General features: G+C 30.6%; 1 protein-coding gene across 16 annotated transcripts in view; it reads right to left on the reverse strand.

The window, feature by feature from the left end:
* LOC108747753 (CUGBP Elav-like family member 2) overlaps window positions 1–21,535 on the reverse strand; it is a 490,486-nt gene that overhangs the window by 4,956 nt on the left and 463,995 nt on the right. For 10 of the 16 annotated variants that reach the window (XM_018485468.1, XM_018485456.1, XM_018485454.1 and 7 more), the window contains 7 exons: window positions 13,059–13,264; window positions 10,285–10,413; window positions 9,446–9,722; window positions 7,636–7,728; window positions 5,432–5,473; window positions 2,972–3,001; window positions 757–879 (listed from right to left, as the gene is read on the reverse strand). In XM_018485468.1, coding sequence (XP_018340970.1) covers window positions 757–879; window positions 2,972–3,001; window positions 5,432–5,473; window positions 7,636–7,728; window positions 9,446–9,722; window positions 10,285–10,413; window positions 13,059–13,264 — 900 coding nt within the window. The remainder of the gene's footprint in view (window positions 1–756; window positions 880–2,971; window positions 3,002–5,431; window positions 5,474–7,635; window positions 7,729–9,445; window positions 9,723–10,284; window positions 10,414–13,058; window positions 13,265–21,535) is intronic. The other 6 variants (XM_018485463.1, XM_018485461.1, XM_018485462.1 and 3 more) reach the window with 6 other exon arrangements.

Here is a 21,535-nt window from a genome sequence, read left to right on the forward strand (position 1 = left end):
TAACGCACACATTTTCACTTGTTCAATTCTCACGAGTGTAGCTTGTGCGCTGGGATACGTGGATATTTCAATAGGCACATGCGAACCTATCGGTTGTTTTTCTTTCAAGCATTCATTTGGTTCACTTCCATATTCCGATACTTCCAGCACCTAATTTGCTTTAATCGCAAATTAATTGGTCAGTTTTAAAATCTCGCATATCCGTATTGATTTTACATAATGTTCGATAGGAAAGGTATAAAATTATAATATATAATCCGAACTGACGCTAAATGTGCAGATATTAAATGTGCGAAAATTAATATTAAACGCAAAAAGTTTCTATTTTTTTTATTTAAAAAGATAATTATTACCTCAATATCTCTTTCTCTTTCTCTCTTTGATATTTTCTCAAATTTTAATATTATAATCGTATTTTATAATCAGATTGTCTTGAATATATTGTATGATAATTTCGTATCTTTTTCGTGATATACGAACACATTAATACAAAAGTCAACCATATGAAATACTTGACACTAAAACTTAGGACAATCCACAGAAATATATATTTAGGCAATCTACTTATTACTCACTATGCAACTCTTTCTTTTCCACGGTCACCGTCGTCTTTCCAATGAGAGCTTTAATGCGCATAGTTTACTTATTAGAAAGTAACCCTTTGCGTGTTCACACGGATGCAGAAAAGCAGTGTGTGGACTGCGCTTAACGATTTTCTATGTACATTGAAAGTTGCTTGATAAGTCAAATAATTACCTGCATACTGTTGTAAACTAGAATAGGCGTTGCTCAGCGAATCCTGAAGTCCGTTTAACGGCGTTCCCGTCAAGGAATTGAGCGTGAGAGATGTTACAGGACTAAGACTGCCCCCGGTCGACCCTTGAAGATGAATACATATTATTTTTTATGTATTCTTAATTATAAATTTCGATACGCAAGCCTAATTATTTCTAAGGCACTTCTCACGTGCTGCGATACCGCAAGAACGTCAGTTCTGAGTTTGTTATTATTATTAATAGCAGAAAGCAACGTATTTGTGCAATATAATATATTAATTCTATCAAGTATTATTATTCGGTATTTGTATGAAAAAATTTATTTAAGAGAAACAAGATCAATTTTATTTAAAGATATACTCCTTATGATAATCTTTCTTTTTATCTATTATATTAATTAATTAAAAAAATTGAATTTACAGAAAAAAATTAAAAATTTTAATTATAAATAATTACATTTAAAATTAATACAATAACGAAACTTGTAATAACAATTTGTCATACTTTTATTTGAGTCTTAATTTATTAAATTGTTTAAATAGTGAATAAATATATTCATATTTTCAAAGTTATTTTTAAAAACAGGAAATATACAAAAAGAATTATAAATAGTGACCGCTCGGTGGATTTTTATCCTTTCTTTTCCTTGCTATTTTAAAACTGAATTGTGTATCAAATATCTTATGATGAGATATCAATTACAAAAAAATTTCAAGTTGAGACTAGAATTGGTTTAAGAGATAAGAGGGGTCAAAGTTTATTAAAGCATTAGCCTATATACTTTGAAGCATGAATTTTTATGTCAGTCCCATAAAAATCCTCTTAAATCAATTTTAGCTTTAACTTAAAATTTTTTTGTGATTTATATCTCATCATAGAGTATTATTTGACACATAATTCATTTCCAAAATTGCAGGACCAAAAACAAGCTATTTTTGCGAATACTCTTTAAAATATGCATGAATGAATAAATTTACAAACGTTTCAGTATGACACATATAAAATACTTCGTTTGATAAAAACTTAATTAGTATTTTAATAGTTTAAATTTTAGAGAACACAAGAGTGTCATACTTTTTCGATATTGAGATAAAAATTCGCTACGTAATAAGATATTAATGATTTAAATATAATTTAAAAGTATAATACACATATGATAATATATATTTCATGCACGATAATATATAAAAAAATCACGCGCTACTATACCCGGGTTAATTGCGATAAGCGTTTTATAAAAAAGTTCTGCTCTTCTTTTTTATTATGCACAGGTATTGTTATCGATTAAATTCTTATTATGGAAAATCGTGCACCCATTAATTGCAATAAGCGTTTGTGCAAGAATCCTATATTCCCAATGCATCTCAAATATACACACACAATAATTTAGATCATATATACATATTGTTAAAACTACAATTAACGATAGAGAATAAAAATCTGTACGTTCCTAAAAACACACTGACAAAGTCCCAATTAATGTATTAAATCAATGTGTGAATATTTTTACAATTCAATGTGCAGTACCAATCAGTTACTAATTGATCGGTTATTCATATTCGTAGAAATATATACATATGTACAGGATGTCATAGAACTATCGTTGTACGATTTTTCAGCTTACAAAATTCAATAATTTGACGTTCATTACAATTTGCTTTTGCGACTTTAAACGCTATTTCCTTATTATTTTTAAAAATATTTGTCATACAATATCTTCTAATTTGTATTTAAATTAAATTTTAAAGTAAAATTCACAATTAAAAATAAGAATTTACCATCTTGTTTCATTTGCAAGCATTTTGGTCATAAAAATCTATAATTTTCAATTATATGAATCTATTTTAATGCCATAAATAAACGGATATATATATACACACAAAATTCCTCATACATTAAAAAATTTTTTTAGACTTTTATAATTCATATACGAACACTATCACACTATGATGTGTACAAAATTCAAAATATAATATTGTTTGAAGCAGGAGAGGTTCGAACGTTAATGAAATCTACAGCCAACAATAATTATCAATATTGCATCATAATATACAGAAAACAATATTAAAAATATATAAATGAAATAGAAAGGGAAAACGATGAAAAAGGAATTCGAAAGGAAGATATATAATGTTGCGATATACGATAAAGAATGCGAATCAGCCAAACAATTTCTCTTCCTATGAGTATCTCACCTGTATTTCCTGTTTTTCCCAGAAGAGCAGCTACGCACGAAAAAAAAATACGCAACGTTAAAATTGAGATGTACATTCACATAAAAGAAAATAAAGAAACGTAAAATATGTAATTATAATATAATTTGTTATGACATATTTAATGTGATATAAAAATAATAGAATATTTCTGCCTGCAATTAAGATTATATTATACACAAATTTACATAATAGCATAAATACAAACTTGAGAGTTAAACAGCAAATATCAATTTCTTTGCAAAAATATTATACAATATGCTCTTATGTAAATTTCTATGTTATATGTAATACTACTATACAGGTGTCCAACTTTAATTTATCATTCCTTTTCTTTTTATAGGATAAGATTGAATTAAAAATATGTTCAGAAGATGTGTAGCTTCACAAAGCACAAATAATAAAATTAATTTTCAAAGAACTCGATTTTCATGGATACTCATTTTTTAAAATGGAATTGTATGATTTGTTTACATATCATAATATTCCAATAATTGTTCTACGTATAAAAGTATATTAAAGTAGAGATATTAAAGAATTAATAGTTAACAAGATATACAGGGTATCTCGTAAGATGGGTCGGGGCCACATTGGAAGAATGGATCAAAGGGAACAAAAAATTCTTATACCATTTTGAGATACTTGCTATAGTTTTCGAATTAGAAAAGGAAACGTCTAAGCCAATATACAGTTAAGCCGCGCCGCGCGAATTCGTAGGACGGCCCACACTCGAGCGACAGCGCCGGCGGTACGTAAGGAGGGGAAAGAAGCGAAACACATAGGACCATCATGCCAGGCAATGAGCGCTTCTTTCCCCTCCCTACGCACCGCCGCCGCTGCAGCTCGAGTGTGGGCCGTCCTACGAATCGGCGCAGCTTAACCGTATATTGGCTTAGACGTTTCCTTTTCTAATTCGAAAACTATAGCAAGTATCTCAAAATGGTATAAGAATTTTTTGTTCCCTTTGATCCATTCTCCACCTCCAATGTGGCCCCGACTCATCTTACGAGACACCCTGTATATTTTTTAATTTATTCTGGCATATTTTGAAAATATAAAATATTTCGTAAACTATTAATTTTTTAATAATTGTATCTTAATATTTTTATGTATATAATAATTAGATAAATTAATTGATAAAAAAAAACATAATTGCTTCTAAAAGAATATGTAATTTGTAATATGCAACTAGAGGAAGGGAGAGAGTTACGAAATAATATTTTATTTTATTAAAATAGTATTCAGTAGATTATATTCAGGTGATACAATTAGTTTTGTATAAGTTTTAATCATAGGGCATAGAGTGATAGTAATTATATAGATATACAGAAGTTCTTATATATTATACAGTATATAAAATTCTTATGCATAAAATAAAATTTTCTAGAATATATAAATACGATTAATGATCAAAAAATTAATAATAGGATATTTTATATTTCATAAAAATGTGCCAGAATAAAATATAAAATATTTTGTAAAGTATTAATTTTTTTATATCTCTATCTTAATATGCAGAGTAATTAGAGAAATCATTATGTAAAAAAAATCATACAATTTTATTGTAAAAAGTAACTATGACTTTCATATAATTATGCTAAATCGATTATTCCAAAAATCAATTTTATCATTATGTATCCCCTCAAACCATACAACTTCTGTTGGAATATTTTTTATTAGACCTAATTTATCATGCAAAAATAAAAGATATAATAGATTAAAATATGACATACTGTATACTGCGATTTTAATTTTTCAATAATTGTATACGTTAATTCAATTATATTTATTAAATATTTTACAAAATAAAAAACATAATAAAAATTTAAGATTTTATGATAAGCTCTAGAGAAAGAAATCATTAGTAACAAATAAAAAACTATTTAAAAATTTTTAACAGAAAAATTGATTATTAAAAATATATACGTATATTCGGTTTTTAATATCTGAAAATTTTTTATGTATCTAGTTCTTTATCGTAATTAGCTGTTAATTATAGTCTTCAAATTTTAGAGTGAATATCACTCCAAAGAGTGAAATCTCACTCTTAAAATTAAGCTACTTTTTTTAAAGATTGGTTCAATTTTCACTCTTTAGAATGAAATTTCACTCTGATGAATTTAGAGAATAATTTTATCGATGCTTCGATATTTCGAACTCGGAATAACCTTTAAATTACGTTATAATCACACAAGAGAATCATAATCATACGAGTTTACATCTATCGTGAAAATTGATATGAAGATAGAAATAGAGAATATGAGGAAATTTGAGAAATGAAAGGGAGGGAAAGTGTAAGTACGTACACATGCGCGCATGTGCACGTACACTATTAAATAAGCGAAATGGAAAATCAGACCATCAACAGGATTAGGGCCCCTTTTGCGTGATCGAAATTAATTTAGTAATTGTTAATACTGTACCAGGCAATACGACACGTACATAGCGACATACCTGCTGTCGAATTCGCCAGACCGCTTAATGCTGAAACACAAAACACGTCCGCGATATTAGCAAAAGCAGAGTCGATAATATGTATACGATATGATCACGAGAAACACTCCGAAGCAGAATTTTTCCGATGATGGTTGATATATTTTTAATTGCCATTAAACAATTTGTACAGTCAACGGCTTTATTTGTATCAAATTAATATGATGAATCAAATTGCAAGGTGAGTTGGTTACGTCTGCAAAAAAATATTTATAGTCTTTATCTTTTGCTACTATAGTGTAATATTATATATTACATAAGCAATTTATTATTATTTATTATTTATTATTTGAATATTTCACTAGATAAAATAAACTTATAAAATTTTTTGTACAATGGTTGCAATAAATTGTGATAAAATTGACATTTATAATTTAGAAAACGCAGTAAGGTTTAATAATTTTTTAACAATAATATTTTTTAGTATTTTCCATATTTATTTTATAATTTAATGTCTGATTAATAAATAATTAAATGTCAGTTTATTTTATTAATTAAAAGATCTTATAGACGATTTTTTGACTATATATTATACTATACACACACACACACACACACACACACACACACACACACACACACACACACACACACACACACACATGCATAGTTAAATATAAAATTAATTATTGAAAGAAATGCAAAAAAATACATGTAAGCACATTTCTGATCTCTCATTTTGCAATATTAAGATTTACTATTTCTGTCGACTGGACTGTTCATTATAACTATTTGAAAAACTCATTCCTGTATAAATAACACCCTCTTTATGAGTGATGAAACGCAATGAAGCAACTTGCATACATGACTTACTTTGTTGTTGACTTTACATAAATCATACAAAAAACATGCAAAATAATGAAGGTGTGTTTTCTTGATATAGGTGAGAGGTAATTACGCAATTAATTATGGAAACGTACATCTTACCTGGCTTTCTACATTTATGCAATTCAATATATACACAATGTAATGATATAATTAATATCCTATCTTGGTCAATTTAATTATCATATTTAAATCACAAAAAATAATTAATTCTTTCTTAATTTAAATTTAATCATTGAATTTACTTAATAAATGAAAAAACAGCCAAATTTGGATATTTTTAGAATATAATGTAAAAATAGACTTACTTAATTAATAACTTTTAATATATAACAAGTTCTTGTATAAATTTAAATTTTAAATTTACTTATATATTTATTAAAAAATATAGATACAAGTTAAATATTTTTATATTGTTTAATTTTATAAATAATTTAATTACTTGACTTTTTCAACAAAATGTGCTCATATTAATCAGGTTCGTAAATTTTAATTGTTTATTTTTAATTAATGATTAAACCTAATGTATGTATAGTGTTTTCTTTGAAATAATCAACAAATATAAACGATATATTTTAGAATAAGACAATCGAAATATTATATTCACTTACTGATAGTATTGATGTTATTGATACTAAAATGATATTTATAACATAACAAGATAATTCCGATAATATCATTGAAATGTCATATTAAAATACTAATTGAACCATTGTTTAATTAATTAATCAAATTTGCTAAATATTATTTCGAAATTTCCTATTTTTTTAAATATAATGCGACTTGTAAATGTGAAATTGAGATTAGATGTTCATTCATAGAATATTTTTTTCTCTCATGAAATATTTTTTTCTCTTGATTGATTTCTAGAACAAAATGTTTACTGTTTAATTGTAGGTATATTTCTGAAACTTTGCTTTTATAGTACCGTCGTTATAATTAAAGGCAAGTTAATGCAATTTGCAAAGATACATATAGACACGCAGTTGCGTTATTACTACCATTATAATCACGACACGACTTCGGCCGCTTTACCATGCATACCTACAAAAGCGTGGACAGTTCACCCGTTCGTCTGGAACTTTAACAACGCATGCAATCATTAAACTCCAACTACGCTCAAGCGGATTTACCGTCTACCGCAAGTAACATACGTGACGCATAAGCATACAGGTGTTTTGTACAATTGGTAGAAGGACAATATAATGTGGTCCGAAGTTATGCATATAATTCGAAGCATCGGACAGTTCCGCACGGAACCTACAGCTGTACATTAATGTACGATAATGTGTTCTGCGATTATGCGTCTCGCAAAATTCTCTACTCACTGTTTGGCGACACCTGGAGATTGCCGTTTCCGCCGGTCATAGCTGCCAGAGTGACAAGGTTCTGCATACTCATTGGCGACACACCCGCATTTGCTGCAACATAATATATCAGAACTATTGTAGAAATCCTCAATTACTCTAGATTTATATACCGCGATGATGAATATAGCGTACTATTTAATAATTCGTAAAAAGAGGTTAAATTAAATTTTTTTTTACCTAATTTAAAATAATTTAACAGCACATAAAACAGTTTAAATTTTTCTAATGGATTTTTTTTGGCAATAAAAAACCAAATTTTTTCTAATTTGAAATAATTCAAGAGCACATAAAACAATTTTAATTCTTTTAATGAATTTTTTTTGGCAATTAAAACATTAATATTAATATGTTAAGTACAAGCGTCTTGAATATTTCATTTATTTAATTCATGCTTTAAATTCTCTCTTCATGTATTTTGAAAGTAAATTATACGTCACTCTATGTGTTTAGTTTGTGTATACGTGAACTCATTGCGTGCGACACTCAAATGTCATCAAATGACCGTATGTTCAGCAATAACTAATAAATATATGTGTTACAGTAAAGTTAATGATAGACTAGTATTGGGGTATGTATTGTATATATCAACCTGTGTGGCATCTTTCCCGATCCCATTAAACGAAGAATTTTTATTTTTATTATTGCCATAGTAAACTGGTGCAGAACGTTTCGTTATAACTTTCGAAAAGATATGACCCATGGGACGCGATCATACGCGGTGGAAGTTGGAGAATATGAGCGTGAAATAATATAATTTATTCTGACACTGATATGACTGGCGCGGACGAGTAATTTTAGTGAAGAAACGGATAAAGTTCCATTTTGATAGCCCAAGCGAATCGATCATATTCTATGATATTTTACATCGAAATTTGATGGTGCGCAATATTTTTGAGCAAAATAAATTATCTCCCAAGAGGAATTATATATTTAAATTTATCCGCGCTCAAGATTTACGTTTTTAACTTGTTCACGAAAATAGATTTTCTATAAGTATCGGAACATTAGTATAGAGTAGGGTCAAAAGGTGACGCGATGAAGTTAAACTTATATATTAAAAGGGATAAGTTTAAAGATTGCACACGTCAGTCATACTAATATTAGAAATGTGAAAGAATTGACGTAATGTGTGATATAAATGTAAATGCATTAACGACTGTATCTAGTATGACTGACGTGTGCAATCTTTAAACTTATCTAACTGGAGATACTTTTAAAAATATTATATGATATAATCGAAAATCTCTTTTATTAATCATAAAAATCCATATTCGTGCAAAATATATAAATAAAAAACGTCAATAATACACATAAAAAGAACAAAATAAAAAAATGTTATCAACTTTCTTAAATTATTATTATATCATAATATAATGTTTCATAGAATTTTCTTGCAATCTTAAAATAAAAAAGTAAAAGAACATGTAAATCTGTCATTACATAAATACTCACATAAATTAGCGCAAGACAATAGAGATTGATAAATAGAGAACTATTTATCGATTTCAATATATTTATATACGTACAATACATATACACTAACATTTATCCATAATTCGATAAAAGTTTTTAATGATCGTTGGAATAACGTTAATACGATGGATAATAATTTCAATAATTTATATTTTGAACATCATTATGTTGAAAATATTTAATCTCATTTCAAGAGAGATTGGATTTCTACTAATCTTATTTAAATCGTCAATAAAAATTGGAAATCAAATAAGCGCAAATAAGCGAAAATAAAAAATAAAAAATCGACACTAACCATACTCACCAGCAGTGTTGCTCAGAGACGCGAGGGTGGCTAAACTTTGCAAATTCGCAGGGTTGATTTCTGCTGGACTGGGTACAGCAGGGGGTGCTGCGTGCGCAGGTGTTGCCGCACCAAGGCCAAGGTGTTGTTGTAACAATAACTGATGTTGTACATTCGACAGTGCATTAGCCGCTCCCGTGTTCGCGGCGACCGGAGTCGCGGCACTCGTCGTCGCTTGCAACTGTTGCAGAAGTTGCAACGATGCAGGCGCCAAAGTGTGCGCATCATTCTATGAGTACAAACGTGAATAATAATCATTAATCACAGTCGCTGTTATATCTCATAAATTCATCGTATCTATTTCAAAATTTTTATAAATTATTTGAGAATATCCCATTTTAATTCTACCATAAAAGCCATTAATTTATTTAAATATAATTAGTACAAAAACTTTTATTTCTAGAATTTAAATATCATTAAACTTTTAATCAAGCTTTTTATCAAATTTCTACTAAGAAAGGATTGACCGCAAATTTGCCAAAGGATACGCTTGTAGAGCTTTATGCAAATCTCATAAAACGTTCAATAGGAACAAAGCTTTGGTGTAGCCACTATACATGTTCGAAGAATACAGATCATGTTCCTCAAAAAAACGTCTGAGTTCTTCTTTTAAATATATTTTGCATAACAAAATTGAGATTGCTATGTAGAAAGTCACAAAGGATAGATAATGCATACGAATGTAAGACGCTCAAACGATAGTGCCTCGTGAAGAGTTATCGTTCTCGATGCAAATGGAATCTTTGATATCAGCCAAAGAGCTTTTATTATAAAATATTAAGTACACGTACGGCTAGGTAATGCGGTGTGATGTTGACTCCCGCGATGTTCCAGAGATTCGACTGAAGTTGCTGCATCCTCTTCTGGTCCTTTTCCTTTTGCGTATCGGCGAATTTTACGACTAATGGTGACGAACAACCCTGAAAATTACGTAATGCGTTAATGCTGCGTAAACAATATAAGAAATATAAACAACGTTGATTAATGTCACAATTATAAATTGAACAAAAATTATGAACAAAAAATATAACGTATGCACACAGTAACAAGTATTTAAACTATGTAGAATTGTTTAATAGACTGTGATTGTTTTAAAAACGTTTTTCATTGAATAATCTATACCATGATCTATAAAAAAATTTTTGAAATTTTGTGTTATTATCAATTCAATCTTAAAAGAATTAGGAAATTTATAAATCTTGCCGTGGGGTCATAATAGCAATTAAATATTTCAAAGCTCCAATAATATGATTGATAAAATGATTACGATTTGAATAAAAATTAATAAATAATTATTTTTCTCATTTAATTTCTGTTAAAACTCTAAGCAATATTCATATCTCAAAACTGTATTAATATTTTAGCGATAATGCCTTGTTTTCTGTCAATCCAAATTTTTGAACAAGCTTTTGCTATAATTTGACATTCCTTTCGTTAGCTCAGAACATTAGCCGTATTTCGTACCGAGCATCGTTTTTTACACCTGAATCCGGTGTACATTATTGGTTCAAGTCCAAGTTCACCATTGGCGTGAGAACGGGATTTGCCAGCGATCGAGTATTACATTAGTGGAAAGAGAAACTCATTCGATGGTACGCGAGACGATATACACACGAATCGCGAGGTCGATGCACCATGTACAATGCGCCTGCAATTGGAGACGCGAAATCGGCGTGCCGGTTGTGCCGGTAGTGACGAATGAGCAAGTTCGAAGAACCTGCAGCCGGAAATATTCGTGATATTAAAGTGGAATTGCCTTCGTGCCCGCATGTCTTGGCACACTCGCATTTACCAACGAAATAGTACATTGCAAAGGCGTATCGTCGCTAAATATATCTCGTGAAGTGATTAATGAAGTTGTTAAGTATTTAAATGAGTATTTCTTATATTAATGAAACAAATATATTAATCTTTTCTTCTATTAATTCTTAGATTAATGAAACAATTATATATTTAACAATTGAATATTGCAAGGCCGCGTTAAAGGAAATATATTGATATTAATTAGAATTATTTGATATTATATAAACAGATAAACCGAAAAACTTTATCTTTCACTTAAAAAAAAAATGTTATATATCATAATCTATAGCGCAAAAATATAATATTCATAGAAAAAATATGTTAACATATTTATGTGGAAAATGAATTAAATAATATAGTGAAAATCAAATATAATATTTAAGAAAGTATCAGTTATACCTAAAGAAAATATTTATAAATTTTGAGAAATCGCAACTCAATAGAATTCATTGTTTCCTTGTAAAAATTGTTGTAGAGACTATAGCAAAAGGAACGGGATAGAATATTTTTCTTAACATATAATTTAATTATTATATTTTTAACATATAAATAAATAATATCGCAATATAACATTGACAATATTGTTTTATGGTTTTTGAGCGATGCCCTAAGGAGATTCGGTAATTTATCTGTCCAAATCTCTGTCTCTCTCTCTCTCTCTCTCTCTCTCTCTCTCTCTCTCTCTCTAGCGTTTGCGAAAGCTTACGATAGCTGTAGTAGTAGTATGGAGCAATGAAAGAAGGGGAAATAGAAAAGCTTGGCGAGCTTTGAATCGCTAAGGTGTCGACCAGTTCAGTCGTCTTTACTCTCTCGCTTGGTTTTAGTTACTCCGAGTTAAATCGGTATATTTCACTGAAGTGACTAGTCGGATTGTAGATGCACACATGGATGTTTCGTCGAGTGACAATGGCATCTAGCCAATACATCTGACGACTCGGTTGAATTGCCATGAAAAGAAACGATCTACGAAGACTTTGTATGTGACCCGCTTTGTGTCGTCATCTGCCCCCCAGTCTTCCCGACACTGTTTTCTCCGCTTAAAAGATCGGAGTCCTCACAACCCAGTTCTTTCTTGCAACATAAATATGAGAGCAGATTGCATGTCCTCATTGGATTGCTTATTATTTTCACAATCAACTTTTCGAAGAAGTTTTCATTATTATCTTTTAGTTAATTGTAGAAAACGTAGATGCAAAAAAGTCAATGGTGGAAGAATAAGAGATGAAATTATCATTAAATGTGTGTGTGTGTGTGTGTGTGTGTGTGTGTGTGATAGATTAATAAACGGTACTAAACGCGACTAAAGAAGTAAATAAATGAATAAAACCTGTCATATTCTTATAAAAGCTGTATCATCCCTGTATGAAAAGTTGCCACTGTATTCTCAACTTATTATAAGAGATAGAATATTAGATGACGTTATTGTGATTATTAATCAAGATGTTACAGTAAAGCTGTTAAAGTTGTAGTAAACTATCTAATAATTTGAACACTAGTTACCATGCTTTACGCGCAAAACTTAGAAATTTCTGACATCAAGATTAACTTCAATACTTTGATATATATAGATTAAATTACATTAATTATATAAAATCCATAACTTTTATTCATAAAAATTAGAAATATTAATTAATTACAAAATTAATAACTCCAATCATTTTAAGATTAATAACTAGGATCAAATTTTTATTTAATTTTCAAGTATAGAGTTGTATCTAAAAATATTATATAAAATGTCTCCTTCGTTTATAATTATACTCACCTCCATTGTCTGAGAATGATGCAGAGCTTTGATGGCATTGATTGCGTATTGCTTACTAGCGAAGGTAACGAAGGCACAGGCTTTACTTTTCCCGGTGCTGTCCCTCAGCACCGAGCATTCCTCGATCATTCCGTAAGCGCTAAACATGTTCCTAACATCGTTTTCTGTGAATTTTTTCGATAGCATCCCAACGAACAGTTTGCGCTCTGTAATGATAAAACATAACTTCCATTAGCAATTGTTTGCAGTATCGCGTCACCATAGAATCATCATGAAAAGTGAACAGATGTATTTCATTAGTAATATGTGCGATTTTAATAATTCAAAAATAGCACCCGGAAGATAATCGCCTTAAAGATAATATGTGATTATTCATCCTTGATATGATTGTATACTTAATTAGTTAGTGAGAAAATGTCTGGCTGAGTAATCATACAGTCGAATGATTAACAAACATAACTATAGTCAATTGTCATTAACAGAACGTATACTATTACAGAATACTATTACTGAAGAATTACGTAGTGGATAAATTAAGTGCATTACTCATTCTTATTGCGCTTCTTATAACTAGATAGTTCAATTAACTGATATTTTTCTATAATTATATGTATATATATATATATATATATATATATATACATATAATTATAGAAAAATATCAGTTAATTAAAATATTTAATATGTATATGTATATATATGTATATATATATATGTATATATATATATACATACACATATTTAAATTTTATCGAAGACAATTCAAAGATATAATCTTCTCTATTTCTTCTTTCTATTTTTTATGTTTATCATGATTATAACAGTCAGGATCATTATTGATTATTTCACAAGTAGCATCAGCACTTTACATATGCCATTATGGTAATAGAGTTTGCATAACATCAAAAGAATTAGAATAAACATGAAAAAAATTCTTTTACCAAGCCTTACGTAAAACTAACTATTTTCCTATTCTTTATATAAGTTCTGGTTATTTAAACTTGTTAGCGAACTCATTAAAATTTTTATAAATGACATTCGTGACCAATTATTATCATTCGTGACATATTCTATGTCATGAATGAAGGAAAAAATAATATTCTGTAGATTAAAGGTTAACAATTACCATCTAATATTCTTGGCTATGAGTAGCACCATCGATTAATTGAAAAAAAAACCGAGTGTTTTATTCGATATAACGTTCTTAAACTTTGACTCACATCATCTCGAGCCGAGGTCACAAGTGACATCATGATTTCCCATCTCGCCCACCGTTTAATAAGCGTTTACGGATAATGCGGACAGTGGCTAGCTATGGGTCATTTGACGACGGTACAGACCGCTAGCAGAGGCGACCTGGTCAATATTTGTTTAGGACCGGCAGAAAAGCTTCACCTAGAGAAAAGCCGCTTATGTAAATTCGGCATCGCGGGGGATAGGCTAGGCAAAATACTCGAATATATCTCTCGAGTCTATCTTCGCTTCTCTCATCTCTGTCATGCGTATTCAATTCTCTTATGGATCTTCTCGGTGTTAATGCACCGCTTATTCTGCGAGAACGTGATGTACATTTAAAAAATCGGAATAACAAAATTTTGCGTAGAAATTACGACGTATTATACACAATGCAAGTTTTTTTTTTATTTTTAAACTCAGGTGATGCAGGATACAAATTTTTTTTATCTTGTTATTAAAAAGTTTGATTCTCAAAACTAAATTAATGAAGTTGTATGCTTTAATTAATAATTTTATATGTATACATATATCCGAATAAGTTTTAGGAATTAATTATAAAATCCATGTGATAATAACGTTTTGTTTTGTGCAATCTATAGCATATGTGAATTTTTTTGTTGCAAAGATTAAACCTGGCTTTGTATTATCATTCCTGAGTATTCACTTTTGCATAAATGCTGCGTGTATTAGATATGCAACAGTAACTCGCATCATATTAATTAATATTTCAGTGCCCTAATAACGTGGACTAATGTATTAATATTAATATCGAACTATGCAAATTCGCCGGCCAACAAGAGGGCTAAACATGACGAGTATTAATATGTGAAAATTGTGGCTCCCTGTCAAATGTTGCTATCCAATTCGCGCGATATCAAAGGAACTCGATGCTGCGTTTCAAGCTATGCGTAGCCATACTAGAGCGAATTGAAATCGAGAATACATCGATTTATAGTGCGTGGAATGTATCCATAGAAGTTGATATCAAATTCACGGTACAATTGCGTATGATCGTATTTCCGGCAATCACCAATACGCTTTATGTGCAAATAATTACGGCCCATAATGCTGACAAATAACGCCATGACTACATTTTGTAATGCTTACTGTACAATGAAATATAAGAGATATTAATAATATAAAATGTACTGCTTTGAAATCCATTATTACATTTAAACAATATTAATAAGAATAACAATATTTATATTTATAATAAAGAATGTAATAATAAATTATACGATAATATAAAATATCTTGCTTTGTGAAATTTATTATTACATTTAAATAATGATAATATTATCAGTTTAATATATTAGTTTTTTATAACAAACTTTTTCATTAATAAAAGTTATAACGTTATAGCTTTACATGCCAATTATTTTCGATCATTTTTACGGTATTTTATAGAAGTGATACTGACACGGCGATACCAGTTTTCGAGCAATTGTAAATCCTAAAACAAAGCCTTTTGCTTGAAAAATGTGATTCCTATATCAATTCAATCTATCCGGATAAAAACTTCCTGTGACAATGATCCTCTTTGCGTTTAACGAGACGTATTTAAGGGGTTGTGTCTGACCGAAACGTCCGAAAAATAACAAAAAAAATATACTGAGACCAGAGGATCAAGGTTTGTTCAGAGGTTGATCCGTGCCGCGGGGAAGAGCAGAAAGGATGAGAAGAGCACTGAATATATCGGTCCAGACTACGGCAAACTCGTCCGCAGTTAACGATTTAATTAATTTCGCAGCCCCTAGCGACCGGATACCCGCGGTTGCCAACGACGGATCGGATTTCCCGCGGAAATCGAATGAAAATTTTAAGCCCTTTCCCTTCGCGGGGGAAATACGGTGTAAAAAGGCAACCAGCTGGGGAGGGGAGGGGAACGAAAGACAAATTCTCTTCTCTTCCTCACCCCTCCTGCGTTCCAGCGAAACTGCGGCTTTCGCGGAATGTTTATTAAATACCGAAGGTGCTGGTTTATGCCCTTCCCTTTTCCTTCTAAACGGACCGAAATTTTTCGCCCATTGCTACCAAGAGGGATGGATATTATCAGTGTGCGAAAGTCAGCGTTACGAATATTTCGAGGTCGATCAAGGGTGGAGTCGTGATCAAATACAAAATAAAGAGGCAAGCCGCTGTCTTGGTATCGTCAATTTAATTCATATATAAAAATAATATGTGTGAAAGATTTTGACAGAAAAGAAAAGTTTATACAAATGATTGATCAAGTAGATTGTAGGAGAAAATTTTTAACAATTAGTAAAGAAAAATAAGAAAAAAATAAAAAACGAAAAGAAAAAAATATTTATAAAGTTAATCAACTTGTTAAAATTGAGATAAAATCAATTAATTCCGTCATTCATAATTTCGTATTTCTAAATATTATTAATAAGTCATTCATAATTTCGTATTTCTAAATATTAATAAGTCAATTTTCGTATGATAAAAACATGAAACAGCCATTGTAAATTTGCATTTCTATTTTTCACAGTCAATTGCAATAGAATTCGTTTTAAAAATGTATCAGTAGCTTTAGAATTCTTAGAACCAGAATCTTATTAATTATATCGAGACTGAAAATAGAGTGCTAATTTCATAGGAGTTTTATACACACACACACACACACACACGCGCGCGCGCATATATATATATATGCGAAATATCTGTACAATATAGCTATAACAATATATATGGTAGCTAATCCTAATGTTTCTCCTACTGTATCATCGGGATACTGTCGAGCTTATTGTAATCACATTTAAGGCTATTAACGTGGGAATAAAATAAGAGCGCGATACGAAGCCACTGGTCTCTGTAACTGCATTTGTAATGTAATTCACGTGCAAACTAGATACGACGCAACGTCGGATCATGCAGGCGGATATGAGATGCAGATCGCGCCTGCTGGAATGTTTGCATCGCACCGAATATTCCGTTAGGATGTCTGCAGCACGTCGTCGCGGAATACGTGCATCAAAGTATTGCGCATAGTCTATCGATCGAGCTTTATAAGATCTGCATAGTGAACGAACACAATAATATTATAGAAGTCATTATAAATTACAAGTATCATGCAGCTTTTCATGCTGTCACAAAATGGTTTGCACAATTGTTCGATTGTTAGAATTTTCGAAAGATATGATATATACATGTAATTTAAACACGTTTCTATGTAAAAAGCAATCCACAGAGAGAATACAAACTAACAGTAATATTACATCAATGTTACAATTTCCTATTTAACTATGTAATTATTATGTACAATATGTGTTATATTACATTTACATTGTTGAGTGAGAAGTTATAATATTGATGTAATTACTATTAGTTTATTTTCCACAGAAACTAATACAGTATTCAATTTTCAGTTCTAAATTCATCTTACCTAAAATGTTCATAAAATTTAAAATAACTGAATAAATTTTTTATATTTATATCGTTTGTACAAGATAATCTTAGTGTTGAGTAAAATGCAATTTATAACATATTTATGTGTGATAAGAATAGATCATCAATCATATAGATATAGATTATATCAAATAATTTTTATCATTATTAAAGTCAGCATCGGAGAATTATTGCTAACATAATGTTGCTTCGCTGATAAAAAGCAATTTGTTTACATTCCGTACAATTAGTCAGTGTTAATGATAATTTACTCGCATCCGCGAGGAAGCGTTTATTCGATACAAACAGGTGTCTGACTTCCACAAACGAAATGCTTGTGGCCAATCGGTGGCCAATGCGGTCACTTGTGTTCGATTCGATCTCCTTCTATGCATCTCACGGGCCCATTCACAACTTGTACAATTAAATCGCAGCCTACGAAACGTGATAAGTTTTCCAACGAATTTCCGAACCAGGCATTTCAAATCGATCGTCGTGCTCCGATATGCAACCAGCAACCTTCCACGCCGTCGTTCCTTACTCGATTTCGCCTTTTTCGCTGCACGATGCGCCGAAGCGCGAGACGTTGCGAATGAACCAACGCTCTTATACGGCCGGAAAAAAAGACCAACACGAGATTAGGATTATGCATGCAAATGCGGACAAGCGAGGGAGCATTGGAATTTCGCGTTGGAAGACGTTTCGATGTGCCTTTCCGAAATGCGGCAAAAGAACGAGTTGCTGCACGCTACACATCGCCGGACGTGCTCTTTGATTTTCTTTAGAGCTCATTTTTAAGACTAAAACTTCGTTTGTCGAAGCTCTTGAGTTATTACATCCGAATGGAACTTCAAAATAAAAAATGTTGCAAAAATGACAATAAAGTCGTCAAATAATCCTTAACTGTGTTCGAGGAATATTACTTTCGATTTAAAAAAAAAATTGCATAATCAAATATGATTTAATCGTATCTAATAAAACTATCTGTATAGATAGAGTATATTAAAAATTTAGCCATATAACTTTCAAGATTGAAACTCGAATAAAAAATCGACAAATTTGAATTTTTTGTTTTTTAATTATTTTAAAATTAATAGTTTATATTAGCTAACTAAAAAAAATCAAAATACATAAGATAAATTCAAAATCACTGAAAATATAAAATGTACACATATCAGTACAGAATATTTCTTTAAGAAATTCTCATTATCTCGGGTAGCCGATTTTAATTTGGAACATTCACTTTAGAGCTTGCTGGAATATCCGCGAAACGTATCTCGAGATTATCTCTTATGGTGACTTTTTAAGGCTATACCTAAAGCTATTCAGAGGAAGAGAAAGTTTGCAAAATGTGAGTTTTAATTAAAAACATTTTTCTCGAGTAGCGTAATCGTTTGCTTCTCTATGAATACTGATTATTAATAATCATTAAATCTGGCTTCTTGCCACTAAAGAGGATTAGATTTGTCTCATTGCTGGTTTCGTATTCACTGTGTAGTGCATAGCCTCGCCAGGAATATTCTCGCCCTCTTAGCGATACGGCTTTTCATACAGGCCACGTGTTTCTTTCAAGAAATGAGAATTGATAATGTTAATTCACTTACAGATTCACATATGCCAGACTCATGAACTGCTTTCTATCCGTAGAACAAGCTAGGGATTAGCTATCTATGAAATAGAAATTTGTGAAGTTATGAAAATAACTAGTAGAGGAAAAAGAATTTTTTAAAAACGTGGATTTAAAATTTTTTAAATAAAATTAAAAAAAGAGAAGATCTATATATTAAAGTGAATTAAAATGCTGATAAATTATGATCAGAACGCCTAAAAATAAATTATTAAATCGGGAATTGAAAGAAATTCACATATCTTGAAGCCAATCTGGCAACCGATGTGTCGACAGGTGTATCCACCTCGCGTTTGGTCACAATTATGCGGTCATTAGTATGTCGCAGACGAAGTTCCCAGGAAATGACGTCAGAGATAGGTAGCGATTTATAGACAGCTTGGAATTCCGATTAGCAAACACTTTGATGGTTGCATTAGTAAAACTGTAAATTACGCTTTACGATGTACGGAATTACAAAGGAGACAATTATTGTTCTGTTTTATGGAATGACATTTACGGACAGTAGTCATAATGCAGTGATGCAAACTTGCGGTCCAATGAAAATACAAACCAATCCTGTCACAGTGATTAATACGTAGACAGTGATAAACGAGTCAGTTAGAGAAGGCACCTGCGAACGAAACTGTCTTAGCATATGCATAGTGTAGCCTGTATAACTGTCCTCATTCCCGTTTAAATTATTTGCCGGGAAACCAGAGTATTATTTTTCATTTCAACCACGCGTAACATAATTTGTAGTATTATATTGAAGTTCGCATTCTATTCCACAGCTCATTTACTATCATATGAATATGTTCAATTTTTTACTTACAATTAGAAAGCAACACAACATATTTCTTATAAAACAAATTTCTATTAAAAACGACACGATACATCTGTTTTAACAATTTAATTTTTAAACAAACGAATTATTTTCTATTACAAAACTATATTCAATTGTAAACAAACTTATACGAATATAGAAGGCCTAATAACAAGTAGTTCGGTTCAAGAAATTTTTATAAACAATCAAGCAAAACTAATTTTGTCAGAATGAATTTTACGAAGCTTTGAAAGAGCCGAATTCCCATTCTGAATCCTCTACCAGAGACTAACATACATTTCATGGAAACCCTTGTCACCCTCGTGACCACCAAATATCTTCCTCGCGATCGTACAACCGCCGGTGAGAACAAATGACGCCATAAATCGTGGATCGCGACTGCGAGAGCCAAGTATCATCGTTAAGGACGTATACGAAGGATACGAATGATGCCTCATACACGCCAGAATAGTAGATGAAGTTCACCAGTACCGCATTTATCCTTAGCAGACTACGAAGACCCATAAGCGGGTACATTAATTGGGCATTTGTATGGGATCCGGTGTCTCATGTTGCTTCCGGTTAGTTCCTGTAGTCAAAGCCATTGTGCTATCCTTGTCTTCTTGCATATCCTTTCACTGGAAAAGACTCCCTCTTTTCGACGTATAATTCGTTCTGCTTACCGCTTCTTCAAAGTTATCTTCTTTGTTCTTCTTTGTAAAAATGTTCGCTTTTTTTATTAAACAAGAGAAAGTTTCTCTATACATATATTATGGAGGGATCTTGCTCAGGGACGGGAACAGTGGCGGGATTTGGTATTTGCGGCAATGAGCTTTCGAGTTCCTAACGCCTAATAATAATAATAATAATAATACATATATTATACATATTTTTTATAGAAATAATCTTTGTTAAAATAATTTAAAATGTTGTCATTTAAAATAGAATAAGAATTTAAAACGGTGCCAAATTTTCTTAATTATAAATTTAAAATATTTAGATTACATTGTATATTATTATATTATTCTAAATGCTTTAAATTTGCTTAATTTATTATGTTATAATTATTTATTTAAATTATAATAAAATCATCTTATTATCACACAAATTACGTTTTAAGCTACGTTATTTATAAATCATGCTGATTTAAAATTTTGCATATTATAATATTTGATAACATTACATCATTAGTATTTTACTTTGTCTTCCAAGAATATATTTCTGCTCATAAAATCATCAGCGCATACATATTTGCTCGTTTCTTTTTATCTGACGAAACTCCGAAACGTTCTTTGCATACGAAATCATCTCCTTTCAAGGGCTTCAACAAAGACGATTTCTCGAATACCAAAATAATTTTTTGTGGCCTACTTTTCTTTAGCGCTATTCATGGCGTTACGATTACGTATGTTAGTCTTG

Source organism: Trachymyrmex septentrionalis, unplaced genomic scaffold (genome assembly GCF_001594115.1).
Source record: "Trachymyrmex septentrionalis isolate Tsep2-gDNA-1 unplaced genomic scaffold, Tsep1.0 scaffold20, whole genome shotgun sequence".
Lineage (NCBI taxonomy): Eukaryota > Metazoa > Arthropoda > Insecta > Hymenoptera > Formicidae > Trachymyrmex > Trachymyrmex septentrionalis.